The 15,470-nt window shown below is 41.4% G+C and overlaps 1 protein-coding gene across 1 annotated transcript; it reads right to left on the bottom strand.

Annotated features, from left to right (window-relative positions):
- LOC146459192 (VWFA and cache domain-containing protein 1-like) lies at window positions 1–14,431 on the bottom strand. Its single transcript, XM_085089949.1, has 11 exons — window positions 14,332–14,431; window positions 13,367–13,640; window positions 12,618–12,814; window positions 11,754–11,834; window positions 11,330–11,648; window positions 10,398–10,601; window positions 9,068–9,411; window positions 6,146–6,293; window positions 5,409–5,662; window positions 4,145–4,302; window positions 1–3,091 (listed from the first exon to the last, which is right to left on the bottom strand). Exons 1-11 carry the CDS (start codon window positions 14,417–14,419, stop codon window positions 2,210–2,212), a joined length of 2,949 nt encoding a protein of 982 aa, XP_084946075.1. The 5' UTR covers window positions 14,420–14,431; the 3' UTR covers window positions 1–2,209.
- Between the last annotated feature and the right edge of the window lie 1,039 nt (window positions 14,432–15,470).

Raw genomic sequence — 15,470 nt, 5'->3', positions numbered from 1 at the left:
TTAGATATAACCACCATCCACATCTTTATTTATTAATCACTGCTGAATTAAGCTAAGTTGACAATCAATAATGGCAGTGTCGTCAATTTATTTGATTGCAAAGCTTCGACATTTCTCAATTGAATTGAGAACGCGGATAATAGGCCTTATCACGGTTTTCGACGCCGTTTTGACGAGTAGGCAAATAGGCTCGAAATAACAGTGTTTGTATGGAAATCTGATGTCAAATAATTTTTATAAAACATCGTTTCTGACAAATTCATGAATTGGAAACTTTTGGTACTAGGAAAAAAGATTTTAAGAAAAAAATTGGAGGAATGTAGCTGTGCCAGAAAGCGTCCAGTCCTGTTTTGAACTTTCCATACATTTCCTTGTATTTTTTTCCCGCGAGCTATTTTTAGAGCAGTTCGCGGCTGATTCGCTTTACAGACAAATGTATGGAAAATTCAAAACAGGACTGGACGCTTTCTGGCACAGCTACATCCCTCTAAATTTTTTTCTTAAAATCTCTTTTTCAGTACCAAAAGTTTCCAATTCATGAATTTTTCAGAAGCGATGTTTTATGAAAATTATTTGACATCGGATTTCCATACAAACACTATTGCCTCACGCCTGTTTGCCTACTCGTCAAAATGGCGTCGAAAACCGTGATAAGGCCTATTACTATGTGCTAGTTCCCTGAAGGGCAGTGTCACCTATTTTTTGCGTCATTATATTGCAACGATGGAAACGTGAAAATAATGATTCAGTTTTTACAACACTATTAGTGCAAAGAAAATAATATTACAGTCAATTCACGCAACGCGTGACCATGCAGTATTTCTGAGAACTGAACTGAACGTAAGAATTGACCGGCATTTGAGTGGAATGTTAAACATTTCTCTGGAAATCTTCCCGAAAAAGACCCATTAACTGAAAAAAGAGATTCAAAATACATGGGAAACAATTGTCATTCTTGAAATACTTACTGTGATTTAAAGAAAAATTCATAGCTTTTATATACCGTCAATATTTAAAACTAGGGAAATTTCTTCGGGAACACTAAAAACTCGTTGGCGATGTTCAAAACTGACATGTAAATCTCAAAACTCCTTACAAATTTCAAGAATACCAGTCACGCGTGACGTGGATTGACTTAAAGGGTGCATTTCTTTGAGAAAATCTAAATCCGTATTTTTGATCCAAGATCACTCTAATCATGGTATATGAAAGGAACCGACGAATTCACTCTGGGTAAGGATTCGTCGCTTCTTTCGATATGCCATGATCCGAGTGATCTTGGAAAACTTTTAGCATAACAACCAAGCCTGTATTTGGCTAAATAGACTGATATTTTTCAGTAAATGTCCAAGCTTTCATAACTTAGCTGCACTTCTAATCCAAACGAAAGGTGATTTTATGTTCCACTCAGATTAAATAAAAGGACGCTTTAAAATATTACGTGGCAAAAATTCATGGAAAGATCAGTGAAAAGACAGGGTCGGGTCCAAAAATCGCGGTCTGTGTAAAACACAGGTTCCTGCATGGTGTCTTAGGGCCATTGGAATACACCGCCACACTTGAAGTTGGCTCGATGCTTAATTTAACGGCATTGTTCATTCCTTTTAATGTAAATTCAATCGTTTTGAATGTCAAAATACCTTTTTTCTTTTTTGTTTCAGGTAAAGGCAAAACTGAAAAAACTCGAAACGCTATTTACACAGAAAAAAAAAAAAACAGACCGAATACGCCTTCTCCTTTTCTTGGATCTCGCGTAAGCCACAATGTAGTTAAATTGATGCATTTTATCGTCTGCATAATTATACAATAAGATGCCTATCGAGTACGTTTCTTGAGAATGTCAACAATACATTCTGAAGAATGCCAAAAAATACTTATACCGTATATTTTAAACTTTGATTTGTCGAAGAATGGCAGCCCACAATTTTATTTCTGACAAATACGTCTCAGCACGCGCAGTCATTGCTTGTCACTACCAATCTATAACCAGTGTTAACTGGTACACCGTCCATTGGGGTATGTCATCTGCCAACATATTTTTTTAAGATTTCAACACTAGTAATAGCGTCTTTCTACCGTAAGAATACAAACTGGTAGGAATCCGTGAGCGCGCAAATTACAACCTTGTTAGTTGTCTCTGGAACTCCAAGGATGCTTCACAACAATCTCGCGTGTGGCCATTTTACACGTATGCCGAGCTATAATAAACTTAAGGAATACATTTTACGTAAACATCAGAGGCTTCAGATGTAAAACAATCATCAGAAGTCCTGAGTGTTGAAGGATCACTGCATGGCATGGTATACCCATCAGCGTCTTTTCTTGGTTCAAGCAGTGGTGGTGGTACATTGCAGTAAGTTGCTCCGCCTACTCTTTGAGAAACGATTGAAGACGAGGAAGTATCATAATCGGGTTTCCTGTTTGTTTCAAATCTTTCTTGCTCTCGGGGAATTAAAGCTGGTGGTGATGTGGGACTATTTACAAGATATGTCCTTTTCCCTTCCTTTCCAGGGAGTTCTGGTGGTTCTTCTTCAATGGATGGTGTAGTCGAAGGAGTACTGAGTGGTGCTGCGTCATGATGAACTGGGGGCTGTGATGCGTGAAAGCCGGACATTTGCCTAAACTGTGACTGTGACTGCCCACTCTCAGATACTTTTCTTGGCTTGGGTAACGGTGGTTGTCCAACTTCATGGGACAAGTATCGTCTAACAGGGGAATGAGGCACCTTACCGGGTGTTTGGGGCGGGGGTGTATGGTGTTCTTCTCTTCCATTGAAAGAAGTCGGTAGACTAGGTTGTCGTGTAATGACATGTGTACGGCCATTAGATGACCTGCCTTCCTGTAAAGAATTACTTTGCGGCTTTTTGGGGCGAACACGGATCTCTTCATATGGCGATGGCCACTGACGTTCTAGCTCATCAGGATCTTCATAATATTCCTCAGGAATGTACTCCACTGATCGTTCTGGAAGAGGGGCCGGCGGGCGATTGTTTACATCCGTGTTGTTTGGATCGATTATTTGTTCCATGGAAACACTGTTGCCAGTCTTCGCGACGGAAGGAATTCTGTTGCTACGACAGCGTCTTGTTACCTTTGAAAACAGATTGAAACAAAGGTAAAGTTGGAAAGTCAGTTTCAGTAGTGAAAAAGGTCTAAAGAATACTGATAAAAACATTACTACTGTGAGACACGCGTTTCAAGTGATCTCGAATACTGAGATCATAATTTGCCCGCAGGAATTTAGCAAAATACGACTTGCTCGTAATTATTATAGATTTAATGAATGTCAGATATATTTCCACAAATACTGGCGCTCGTAATATAACCACTTCTCAAATACTCCTATCATGACGGAGATATTTGCCATAATCTAGTGGAAAATACTGAGTGATATAAATGTTCTTTTAGTGGTTTTAGTTACTTTTACTTCAATTTTGGCGATTTCCTGAAGTTTTGTGGAAGTCCAGGTTTCCAAAAAGGGCGGATCCAAGATGGCCACTGTTTGGAAATTATGACATAATTACCACTTTAGATGACGTCATCACTCTTGTTGCAGACCTCAAAAGGAAGGATAACTTGCGTACAATTTATACTCGAAGTGCCATTGTTGCCAATATTTTTTTTGGAGGGAGGGGGGGGGGGGTGGAAGATAAAAACAATTCAATTAAAAAGTGTGGAGACTGGTCATCGATGTTTGTCTCTATCTTCTCTTTTAATGCGTGACACTCCAAAAACCGATTCACCTATTCATTGATGTAATTTTAGTGTCACCGTAAAATGATTTAGTAAACTCAAAGGGCCAGTTATTTAAACAGAGTCTAACTTAGGGCGCGGCTTAAGACAATCTGTAGGCCTCCAAATCTGTATAAAAGTTGTTTATTTTAAGTAGATAAATAGTTTTCTGGTCTGAGATGCAAGCTTTCTTGTTATCCGTCGGCAGTAGACAATGTTTAGACATGATTGTTGGCAAAATTGAAAATGGCTTAGAACGTGGTTTTGTCAAACACCGTCTAAACTGCCTTTTAGTAACTGACCCAAAGACTTTAAGCACCCATGATCAAAGTAAAAACATTCTCTTTAACGGACTTTTCTTATTTTTTGACAGGCTCCAGTCAGATTCACAAAAAAATGAAAGTTTGCTCACCATAATAAAGGTGGCCACCATAGCAGCCACAAACACCATGCATCCGACTGTAAAACCTGCAGCAGCTCCAGCCGACAGTTGGCTGAACCAGCTTCTGTCTTTGAGAGGAGACTTTATATTTGGTTCGTTGGTAACACCGCAGTTTAACTGTTCTTTAGCTGTGAAGAAATGTAAACAACAAAGACACTGCACTGAGCCCTGTTCATCCAACAAACCAAAAAAAAAAACAAATATTTTTACTCCACAGATCAAAAACAGCATAGCTGATGTCATTGTGTCATGCTAAAAGAATTCTATCTAAAAGCTAAAAATGACATCTTGAAAATTTAACTATATGAGACTAACTTCAATTAACTTAAAAAAACGCTGCCTACTAATAACGAGGTATTTTTTATTTTAATTTTCTTTTCGAATCTCAGTAGCCCTTGCCAAGATTTGTTTTTTCCGCGTACTCATAAGCCGCGTAAAATATCTCTGTTTTAGCTGCAGGTACCACCGTTTAAGAAATCCGACTTTCTCGGACCATCTCGAGATGCACAGAACGCATGCGCAGTAGCAAAAGAGGTGCCGTCATTTCCTTATCCTTATTACTCTGAATGTTTCATGGAATGGGACCGCGATATTCTTGATCGATTCGTTAAGAATTCAGTTGTTGGCCGAGGCTCAAGGCAGCGCACATCTTTTGTGTAAGATTATAGTTAGAAGCGATTCTGTGAACACGCCCTCAAGGGTGTGCCTACTCTGACAACCGTGTTATTCTCTGGCACTTTCCCCAATCGATAGGTCATCACGGTTTGGAGATAGTCCAGGTATCTATAACTAGTTTTAGAGGTTGCTACCGTCAGATCTTAAAATCATTCACTAATCTTTTTTAAGTCTTTAGTATGCCTGTCCGCTTCCCTGAGAATTTTGTCTATTATTTTATGGTGCACTCGTCATGCTGCATTAAGCAACAGGTTAACCCTCTAATCTTTACTTACACTCTCTCAGCTAAGGCGGTTCTTTTCGGTTTAAGTGCCTTTTACGACAGGCCATGTTCTTCTTCCCTAAAATGTTTTTTTATAGTATTTTATATGACCAGAAAACGTTTACGAGGTTTGAGGTGTACGTATGGGTGGTTATAGGTACCAGAAGGAATTTATGTCCTCCTGAACATCTTATACGGAGAGCGATAAAGGGGGTACAATTGCAATCCTTAAAACCCTCGGCTTCCTGCTGGCACTTTTTCTAATTTGCTTCATTAAACCAAAATAAAACTAGGTACCTTCTTTTCCTCTAAAGCAGACTTGTGAGCTTGCGCAGTAAGGTTTCTTTAATGGCACGTCATCCTTATTATACTGACACCAGTAGCAACTGACAATTCCTTCACATGTCTGTGAGCTGTTTCTCTCGCTGCAGTGAGGATCAAAGCACTTTTCTAAGCCTAACATCCGGTTGTCGCAGATTTTCCCAGAGACTGGCGGGCTAGGACCGCTTGGAATTTCTATTTGAGGTGCTGGAGGTGGACAGATTGGAAGGCTGTACACAACAAAAGCAAACAAGGTAGCGTTAACTATCATATCAGTACAACTAAAGTCGACACCAACTCTCTACAAGGCGAATATTCTTAATATCAGATAGTATGTTTGTACGAAAGACGTCCAATTATGACAAACGAAAAGATTCAGTTGCGGATCTAGACCGTCGGATAGGAAGGCGGCCCGCTCTCAAACGCTGGACTTGTTCCTATTCGTCAAACCAAATATCTCGGCGCTTCGGCCCTACAGACCTCGGTTTTGGTCTAAAACAATTAGAAGGAGGAGGGAGGGGGTGGGTGCGTCCCCCGGTCACTCCCTTAGACTCCTAGTGCAAATTGAACAATTGAGCTAAGGCTTGTTACCTTCACAGTGTTTTTAAATGTTCGTTTGTTTGTTGGTCAACACATAAGATACATCTGGACAGAGAAATGTCCTAAGTAAAATGTCGTGCTACAATTTTATGAAATAATTATTATGAACAAACCTGCTGTTCGGGAATTGACTGCGACAGTAATTGAATCTCAGGGGAGAGGTGCAGGGACACTCACACTTGGGTGACAGATAGGAACACTGGCCATCGGAAGAACAGGAACACGACTCTACTGCACAAAATGAGTCTCGCACAGCGACTCCTGCAAAAATTGTTACAACAAATTTTCAGTTTCCAGAACGTTATGTTATCCTAAACTAGGCTTAAAAGGATACAAATGAATGTTGTACAGCTAGCTTTAAGTACACAAATGAAGGATAAGATAATTAAATCTGTAGCCAAATGTATGCTACTTAAAGTGCTTAAGTGAACTCATGAAATTCCTACTAAGCGTCATCCGTTCGTAAGGAAATGGGAACTCGCAGGAGACAAAGAAAAACTATTACATCTCGGCGGGAACCAAATCCACGACATCTGGATTTGATCGTCCGTTGCTCTACTAGCTGAGCTACCAGACCAGACGGACGAAAATCGTAAATAATAATGATGGTAACTGCAGCAATGTGATTGTGAACGATACAAATGAATGTTGTGCAGCTAGTACTAGGGACACAAATGACAGACCAATTTATGTCCTCATAAATTTAAGTTAATGGGACAACCATGAGAGATTACGTGCTGGTTGTTTGACATGCTTTAAGGTAGGGGGTAGGGTTTCACAGTCCAAAGTTTATCGGGATCACATGCATTAGTAACGCAAACTGTACGCTGAGCCAATCAGAATCGGCTGGTATTTCACTGTCAATCAATCCTCAGACATCGAGCACGAGTTGTGTGTTTATTCATTCCTTCGCTGCGAGCTAGCAAACTGTAGTTGTCTTGTTCTACGACGTGTTTTTTCTACGACGTGTCTTTTAATAACTTTCGCAGCCGTTCAATTTGTTTCTTCGCTCGCTTCTGAGACGGTTTCCCTATCCTGTGAGGCGATCCTGTGAGGCGATTTTAAGTTTCAGGACCGCAAATCATGCCGCTACGAGCACGCCGGTCGACTTCCCGCCCAGACGCTCAACCGAATATCGACCCGACCGTGCTTGGAGCCCTATCCATCGCCGACCTTCGCTCTCTTTGTGTTCAACATGGAATTCCGTCGACAGGAGTCCGAAGGACTCTCGAACGCCGGCTCCGGGAGCTGAACAAACCACCACCAACTCAGGTGCAAAACATCAATGAACACGAACCAGCAACTTCAAACAACGACGAAACGGCGGCACACAGGCAAGAGCGCACTGAGTTTCCAGACGGCCAGATACAGACGATCCAACAATTAATTGCGGACACATTGAAACAATCTGCCAGGGAGATAGCGACCGAAGCGGCTAGGGCCGCTGTGAGTGCTTCGTCGAGCCTCCTTGCCCAAAGGCCCGCTTCGCTTGTGCGTGGCACAGCGCCCGAAACGACAGTTCCCACGAACACTGCTGCGGTTAACTTCGCATCGCCCATCCCAGGGCAGTATATCAAAGACATCCAATGTGAGAACTCCGTCGTTAAGGTGTCGAAGAAATGGAAGCAGACGGCCTCCACCCCTATTACCGATATTGAACAGTGGACCACTGCCTTTACGTCCTATATGAGTGTACTAATCGACAAGTTCCCAACACGATCGCAGGAACTCATGCAATATGTGAGTTTAATTAGATACGCAGCCCGTGTGCACAAAGGGTTAGGATGGGCCATTTACGACTTTAAGTTTCGCCAGAAAGCTAGCGTAAATAAGTCTATTAATTGGTCAGTGGTTGACACTCAGCTTTGGTTAACCATTTTTACTGTGTCACCAGCGATACTCAAAGAAGAGTATCCGCTCTTTTCCAAAGGACCCCAGCGAAATGTGTCTACAACAGGGGACGCGAACAGAGGCACATGCAACTTTTACAGTGCCCACCTTCCCTTCTTTCTGGGGTTTCCCGTCAGCAGTTAGGTGATACCTTTAATTAGTTAATTCATTACTTATTTTAGGGGTCGGGGTTGTTTCGTCTATGGGGAATACACTTTGTGTATTTGTGGGGATGAAGTGCTCCCTTACAGGCACTCTTGGCCCCATAGACTCACAGAATTGATGGGTTACCATGGTAACCATGAGTCTAAGCTCCCTAAGGACTAGGAACCTCTCTCAGGGTATTGTGACCTGCAGCCCTGAGGGGGAGTAGGGACCTTTTCAGGGTATTGTGACCTGCAGCCCTGAAAGGGAGTAAGGACCTCTTTCGGGGTATTGTGACTGCAGCCCCGAAGAGGATTAGGAAAACTCCCTTAGGACTAGGAACCTCTCTCAGGGTATTGTGACCTGCAGCCCTGAGGGGGAGTAGGGACCTTTTCAGGGTATTGTGACCTGCAGCCCTGAAAGGGAGTAAGGACCTCTTTCGGGGTATTGTGACTGCAGCCCCGAAGAGGATTAGGAACCTCTCCCAGGGGTTTGTGACCTGCATCCCCGGAGAGGAGGGGGCTTTGACCCCCCTTACCAAGCCAGATTAGTGATTCAGTTATTGATGGCATCTAGTTCCACTGGCCTGCTATTGGAGTACTTCATTCCCAACCCCTTACCCCACATATCATTGTTGTGTTCTTATTTCTCATGGGTTGGGAGCATTAAGGATCACACAATTAACTCTGCAGTGTACGTTAGAGTGCAGTTCAATGAGCACTTTATCATACACCGCAGATTTAATTCTTGATCTGGTCCATCATTAAGACTTAAAGGGAGTTAACAAAGAAGTAAGACGTGGAAATTCCTTTACATTTTTCAATCCAAGGAGAGAACGATTTGCAAGTGCAAACACGTGATCACCGCTGAACGCGTACAGCTAAGGTACCAACTGAAGCAAGAACTTAATTTCCCTTATTCGATATTGTTATAGTTATATGAAGACAAAACTATCGACCCTCCATGAAAAGTTGAAAATTAACTTATAATAATTGACCAACCTATGTACGCATTAGTTCCAGTGATTTTACTCAGTTGATATTTGCTGCAGATGTCGCCGCTCTGTAGTACGTCAACATGACCACCGGGCAAATCAACTTCATAAAAACTCTGCTTTTGTATCTCTTTAAGGTTACGGCACTCTTTTCTTCTCAAATATCCTTTGCTTATCAGATGCTCAGCAATGTTCTTTTCTTTCTTAGTAATGTGCACATATTCCACATCAGCTGCTTTGGCTGAAGGCAGCAAAAAGTCTTCGTGCATTATAAGAAATCCTGCATTGTCCATAACAAAGCACGAGTAGGTTTGTCTGTCTTTGCACCTTGGATACACTTTGGTGAGCAACCTGTTGAGAAAAGCAAACTTTTTTGATCATTCTTTCCCTACAAGGACTGTAGGGTAGGAGCTAACTACGTTGATTCGGTCGTCTCGTTGTTAATGCAATGCTCAGTCAATTGTCTTTGTACAGACATAAAAAAGGAAAAAAAATGAAATAAAAAGTTAAACAAAAAGTCCCGGGGTAAAAGAAGCCTGGCCTGGTCAATTCTCAACTTAAGTTCTTAATGAGCCACAAGAGTGTAATCAGCTGGCGATCAACTTAGATTTTCTCTACCACAATGTTGACTGTAAAGTTTGTTTAATTCTGGGGCTAAGCCTCTCCTGAAAGATCTAGGACATTTTAGTCATATTGCTGTATTGATAATGTTAATGCAATTTTGAAGCACATTAATTTGGCAGACATTGACTTGACAAATGCGAAAAGATTGGCGAGTGGTCGATTGGTTGCTGTGCTGATGCAGTGGTTGCATCCACCATAGAATACCCACAAAAGATCACCAAGTAAAACCAAAACACTGCATGCAGTCTGAAGGACGATCATTTATTGTAATTAGAGAAACTCTCTTCATGCCCTAGCCTTTCTATATGATCATTGTAGGCCAGTGGGTAAAATTTAATATGAAAATTACATGCTCTAAATTTATTTAGAAAGACGACTCTAGATAAAAGATACTAGCCAAAACGCCTGGCCGGCTTCGACCCTTTTCAGACTGAAAAGTTTAAGGCTAAATATTTCTGGTTTATGAGCATTAAGTTTAAACCCTTTAACAGTGCAAAACTGGATCGATAACGATCTTTAAGTCAGGAACGAGATAACATCAGAGGTGTGGAAATCAGTTTTTAACAAGGAAAAGGAACGCCGTGAGACAAAAGCAGCTTAAGGTCCAGTCCTTGGTTTCTTTCTCTGTCTATTTGCTTCTTCATTCGAGCATTGTGAGAAGAATATGCAAGTTAACCACTCATTAAACAATAGCTAAAAAAATTAATTTTTACCTATAAAAATACGTCAGAGGAAAATCAGCTCCCATGACTCCCAATACGTCATCATTTGTGTGGTGCTGGTGACTTGGTTCCCCGAGGTAAATCGATTTGGCAGCAGTTATCACCACCCCTGATCCATAGCCGTTAGGACCTTCGGCATCCAAATATGGAGTGGTAAGGACGACTAAGCCGCTATTAGCTATAGCAGTATAATACCTAAAAGAAGGCATTTTCACGTTAATATAATTATATGTCTTTGACACAACAGAGGAATAGTTATGGTCTAAAAGGCAGTCGAGGATCGCATGTTGTTGAATGTCTTCATTTTAACAAAAACACGGAATACTTGAAAGATATGTTTAGTTTGCGCTCCAGTCCTTATTCTTTAGGGGGCACTATCATTTCATCTCTTCCCAAAAATCAACAACTACCGAAGGCTTTCACTCTCTTAGCTTTGTAGCAGCTACATGCTGGAACACACTTAACAACAGTGAAAGAACCACCTTAGATCAAAATTACTTCCGTAAACAAATTCTGACCTAAACTGGCTAAAGTATTACTACATAAACATCTAATTAGTAAGATTTGTAACTTTTTGTCGTAAAAAAAATCCGACTGTTCATTTATTATTAACGGTCTGCTCGAAGAAATTAGCAATAAGTGTTACTGCATAAATAAAATAAACGGGTAAATAAACGGCTTGTTATTATTACCGATGATGATGATGATGATGATGATCACTATCACTATTATCAGAAACAATCAGGAGCACATGATCACAAGTCATCACCACCTATTATCATCATCATCGTCATCATCATTATCAACCACAACATTAACCTCATAATCACCATATCAATAACTCATAGCAAAAGCTTGTAAGTCTTTGCAACAGTAACCAAAAAGCAGAAAAGAGTACAACTTAGCAACTATGAGCTACTTACCAAGGCCTTTGTCTTGGATCATAACCCTTCTCTGATTCACTGCCTGGTGCTATTCTGAAAACCCCATTTGCCGTTCCAATGTATCTCCAAACCAAATATTGCGTGAGCTCAGTTTTTTCACGCAACCACAGATCTTCTACTTTCCATGTGGCGATCACTGTGTCACGGATTCCCAGTTTCAATCCAGGATTTCTAACTTCCCCTTTCTGGTCATTCATGTAAGCATTAAACAGATCCACATCGGCCTTTGTCTCGTCCATGCCTATGTATTTGTAGGGATCCTTGAAGGCTCCTGGCGCAAACGAAACTACCGTGGAATCTAAGAAAAAAAAAATCACTTCAGTTAATGATTCACTAATGATAGGCCAAGCGTGCTTTGAAAAAGTACAGATGGACGTGTCCTTGTTCTTTCACATGGTCTCACCTTTTGTAGCTAAAAGACCAAACTGAGAACATGGTTTCTTGGGAGGATCCAAGTCGATTCGATGGTATTTGAACTTGTAGCCTGGTGAAATAAAAGTTATGCAATTTGCAAGATAACAATTAACTGAATCCCAAGTCATGCCAATCCCAAGTTATCATCAACTTGTTTTAAACAGATTGTTTAATCCCCTTTAATCTTGGCTTCAGGTGCCGATTGCTTCTCAAAAATTCCTCTGGGGGAAGTACTCCTCGGAATTATGGTGAGGGTGGAGTGTACGGCTTGGTTCTCCTAACTCTCACTCCATTTCAGCCCAAAAATGTAATTTTTTGGTGCCTTTTTCAGACCTGGCCTCTAACATTTTTACCCATTTTCAGACCTGGTTTCTAGAATCATACCCGTTTCTGGAAAATCAATACCCATTTTCAGACTTCAGACCATAATGGTTAAAATCTATACACTATTTCAGACCAAAACGGCTCATAAAGTCATACCCTTTGGTGCCACCATACCTAGATAGCTTTGACATTGGGGAGTTCTCCCAGGTCAAAATTCAACCCTATATCCTTATCGATGTCGTGAGAGGTGAAAACGGTTAATGCCACCAGCAGGACTGCTGGCAGTTGCCATTGGTAAAACACACATGCAGTGAATACGTCGGATTGCAAACAAATTAGTGAAGCTAGTTATGCTGACTTGTCATAGGAAAGGCTCCTTAGATCTGGATCGAAAATGTAACCCGGAACACCTTGAAGAGGCTAGCACAAAACCCAGTCAGGTGGAAGAGAGACGTTATTCATGACGTGTGCTCCCTAGAAGAACTAAGGGTTGAACTGTTACTCCCACTCAGTTGCTAATAAGACTTACCTTGGGGGATTTGCATAGTGTTAAGCACATCTTTTGCGTGTGAAACTGGCACAACAACACCAAGGGAGAAATCTGTGCCCTCTAAATGAGTCCAAAAGTACGTTGAATTCACAGTTCGAACTCTCACCCCTTCCTTTTCTTTTCCGCCTCTTGGCAAAAATCGCTTTGAAACAAATGTCTTGGATCCAGTTTGTCCACTATGCAGGAAATAAAGAGAAAACAATTTAAGGTATAAAAAACTACTTATTAAGCAATTACTTGTACAATATAGACAATTGCTGATTGTTGTGGAATTTGAACGCCTTATTTTGTACGTCATTTTCTTTGGTGGAGACATGAACCTGTTATAGGCTCCTCGGAAAGACAAGAGTCTATAACTGTAGAGTGAAGAGCAGTTCCATTTCTTAACGTTCTACGCGATGTTTAGCAGGCAAAACTGATAGCTCATTGATACAAAAAACTAAAACCCAAATGATATACCACTTTTCCCAAATATCGAAAGGTATAAATACAGAGTCATGACAGGGCAGTAAATTGAAACAGGGGTTCAACCTCTAGATTTAACCAAAGGTTACGTCCACATTACACAGCAGATGAACACAAAACAGTTCGCGGAAACGATTTCCTTTGAATGGGCACACTGTTCATTTTGCATGAAACAAACGTGGGAGGCAGCTTCATAGACTGAGAGATAAGGTGCATTCGCAGTAAAAAAGTCTGGTAAAATTAAAAAAGACAAACATTCATACATTGTCATGGAATCAAACACATCGTTAAAGTCGGGCCCAGACTCGAGGGCTCGTATGTCCAAATAAACAGGGTCCCCATATGCGCTTGTTGGAGCTGGTAGGAGAGGATGAACTATGGTCCTTCCTGATCTACTGGTCATAAAAGCGTAGGCACTATGTCCTTGATTAAACAAAGAAATGTCGGATGTCAGATCCTCCATGTTGATATCTGTCCCTGTAACACCAATGAACTCTCCTTTATAAAAACAAGGAAGGGTGATCGACACCAGCAATCCTGCAAATGCGAAGGAAAAAAAAACCGCACCAATCATTACTACACTCACCCGGATGATCCTTATTTTAGGTACTTACGTACATGACTCCTGGGTTCAAACCACTGATTTACAACTAACTTTATGTCGATTAAACAAATGTTTGCATATATGGCTTAGTCATGGCAAGGCCCTGTATAGTATACCTTACTTTTTCGTCTAGCACAGTGCATTCTAACGTAAAACATGTACACTTGTCACAGCGTTGTGATTCTCTGTACAGGGGTATAGATGGGTATACAATCATTGAGTGGCCAGTGGACCACCACGTGGAGGGAGTCGTGACAATGCTCCGGCTAGAAATGTTTTTACAGAAACCGGTGTTTGGTACAATAAAACTCATCTGGTTGTGAATCGCTAAACTGTTAAAAAATATCGAGAAACCACTGTGCAGAGGTGAAGTAAGCTTGCAACAAAAATGAAGGCATTAGATGATAACACTTTAATTTGGTATTTCTGCCGGCTAGCTAGGGAAGAAACACCTGCTATAATGTCCGATCAATTAACTTTTAAACTTTTATTCCAATGATATATGGAAATACTTTCCGCTAGATACACTGTTAGGGTACACAGAATGACATTGATTGGTCCTTATCCTATTACAAAGAGGTTAGATCACTGTTCACACTGTGCATTGTGGTTATAGTTCTGTACCTGTCCCGAACGCGCCAACATACGGGACAGAGATTACTGGTCGATCGAGTTGTTTCACGGATGCAAACAGGTTGTAGCACGTGGCCATTTTACTTCTGAGGCTTTTTATCTCGTGAAAAAAAGTGAATATTCCTTTCTGAGGAGAGAAAATTAGAACAATGACATATTTGATCGAGATACAAATCTCCTTTTCGTTTCCAGAGTCCGGGTTGCCTTTACAAGCGGAATGGGGAACGCACGCTACACGACTGAGAGTAAAGAAGTTGACTCGGGGATGAACGCGGGTTAGTACTGCAAGATGTAGTTAACTACAGGACAAATCTGGTGATACACCTGGGGCAACCTAACCTGGAAATACTATGATATAGGCCTACCGGATTAGACTTGGAATAAATAGGTCTCTCAAATGAGGTAGGCAGGATCATTTCTCGAACGATATCAGAGCAGAAGTCTGCATTAGTCATGACCCTCTTATCTCTTCTTCGGCATAGTGTGAATCAAGTATTGACATCTTAGGCCCAAAAGGTGCCCCAATGAGCCACACACTTGAAATCACACTTGAGATCATTGACCCTGCATTGAATGACGCACCACCTGCTTATCCAGGGAGGCCTAATCGGTCGAGCAGCAACCCACCGCCACCTGTCCCAAATACAAGAAGGCCGTCCGCCCAATCAACTCCTCGGGTGAGAAGTCTAACAGATGTCAATCCAATGCAAACACTTCCCCAAAAAAGGAGGCCTTCCGACACTCCAGATCCCCCATTCCACCCATCGTCACAATCGGATGGTTTAGGAAGAGATATTTCCCCCAACCCACCTCGACTCCTTCCTAAAGCAAGAAGACCATCAGAAGGAAATCCTTCTCCACCTGATGGTATTTCTAGTCAACAAACGGCCATCTACAGCAACTTTGCGACATCGCCCATTTCTGAAGCAGGAGAGGGACCCAATGGTGACAATGGAGAGAACGATGACACGGATGAGGATGGTTATATCCAGTGTATCCGATCATATCCCCCACCGAATGATGAACACAAATAATCGTCCAAGTTCAGAACAAACTCCTGCTCTCTTTAGAGAGAACGTGCTAGCAAGTGTCCATGGATAAGTGTTCAGTCGTCAGGAATGCCAACCCAT

This window comes from Pavona decussata, unplaced genomic scaffold (assembly GCF_977016875.1).
Source record: "Pavona decussata unplaced genomic scaffold, jaPavDecu1.1 SCAFFOLD_223, whole genome shotgun sequence".
In the NCBI taxonomy this organism is placed as follows: Eukaryota; Metazoa; Cnidaria; class Anthozoa; order Scleractinia; family Agariciidae; genus Pavona; species Pavona decussata.
Note: the sequence above shows the minus strand (reverse complement) of the source record. Positions and strands in the feature narration are given on the sequence as shown.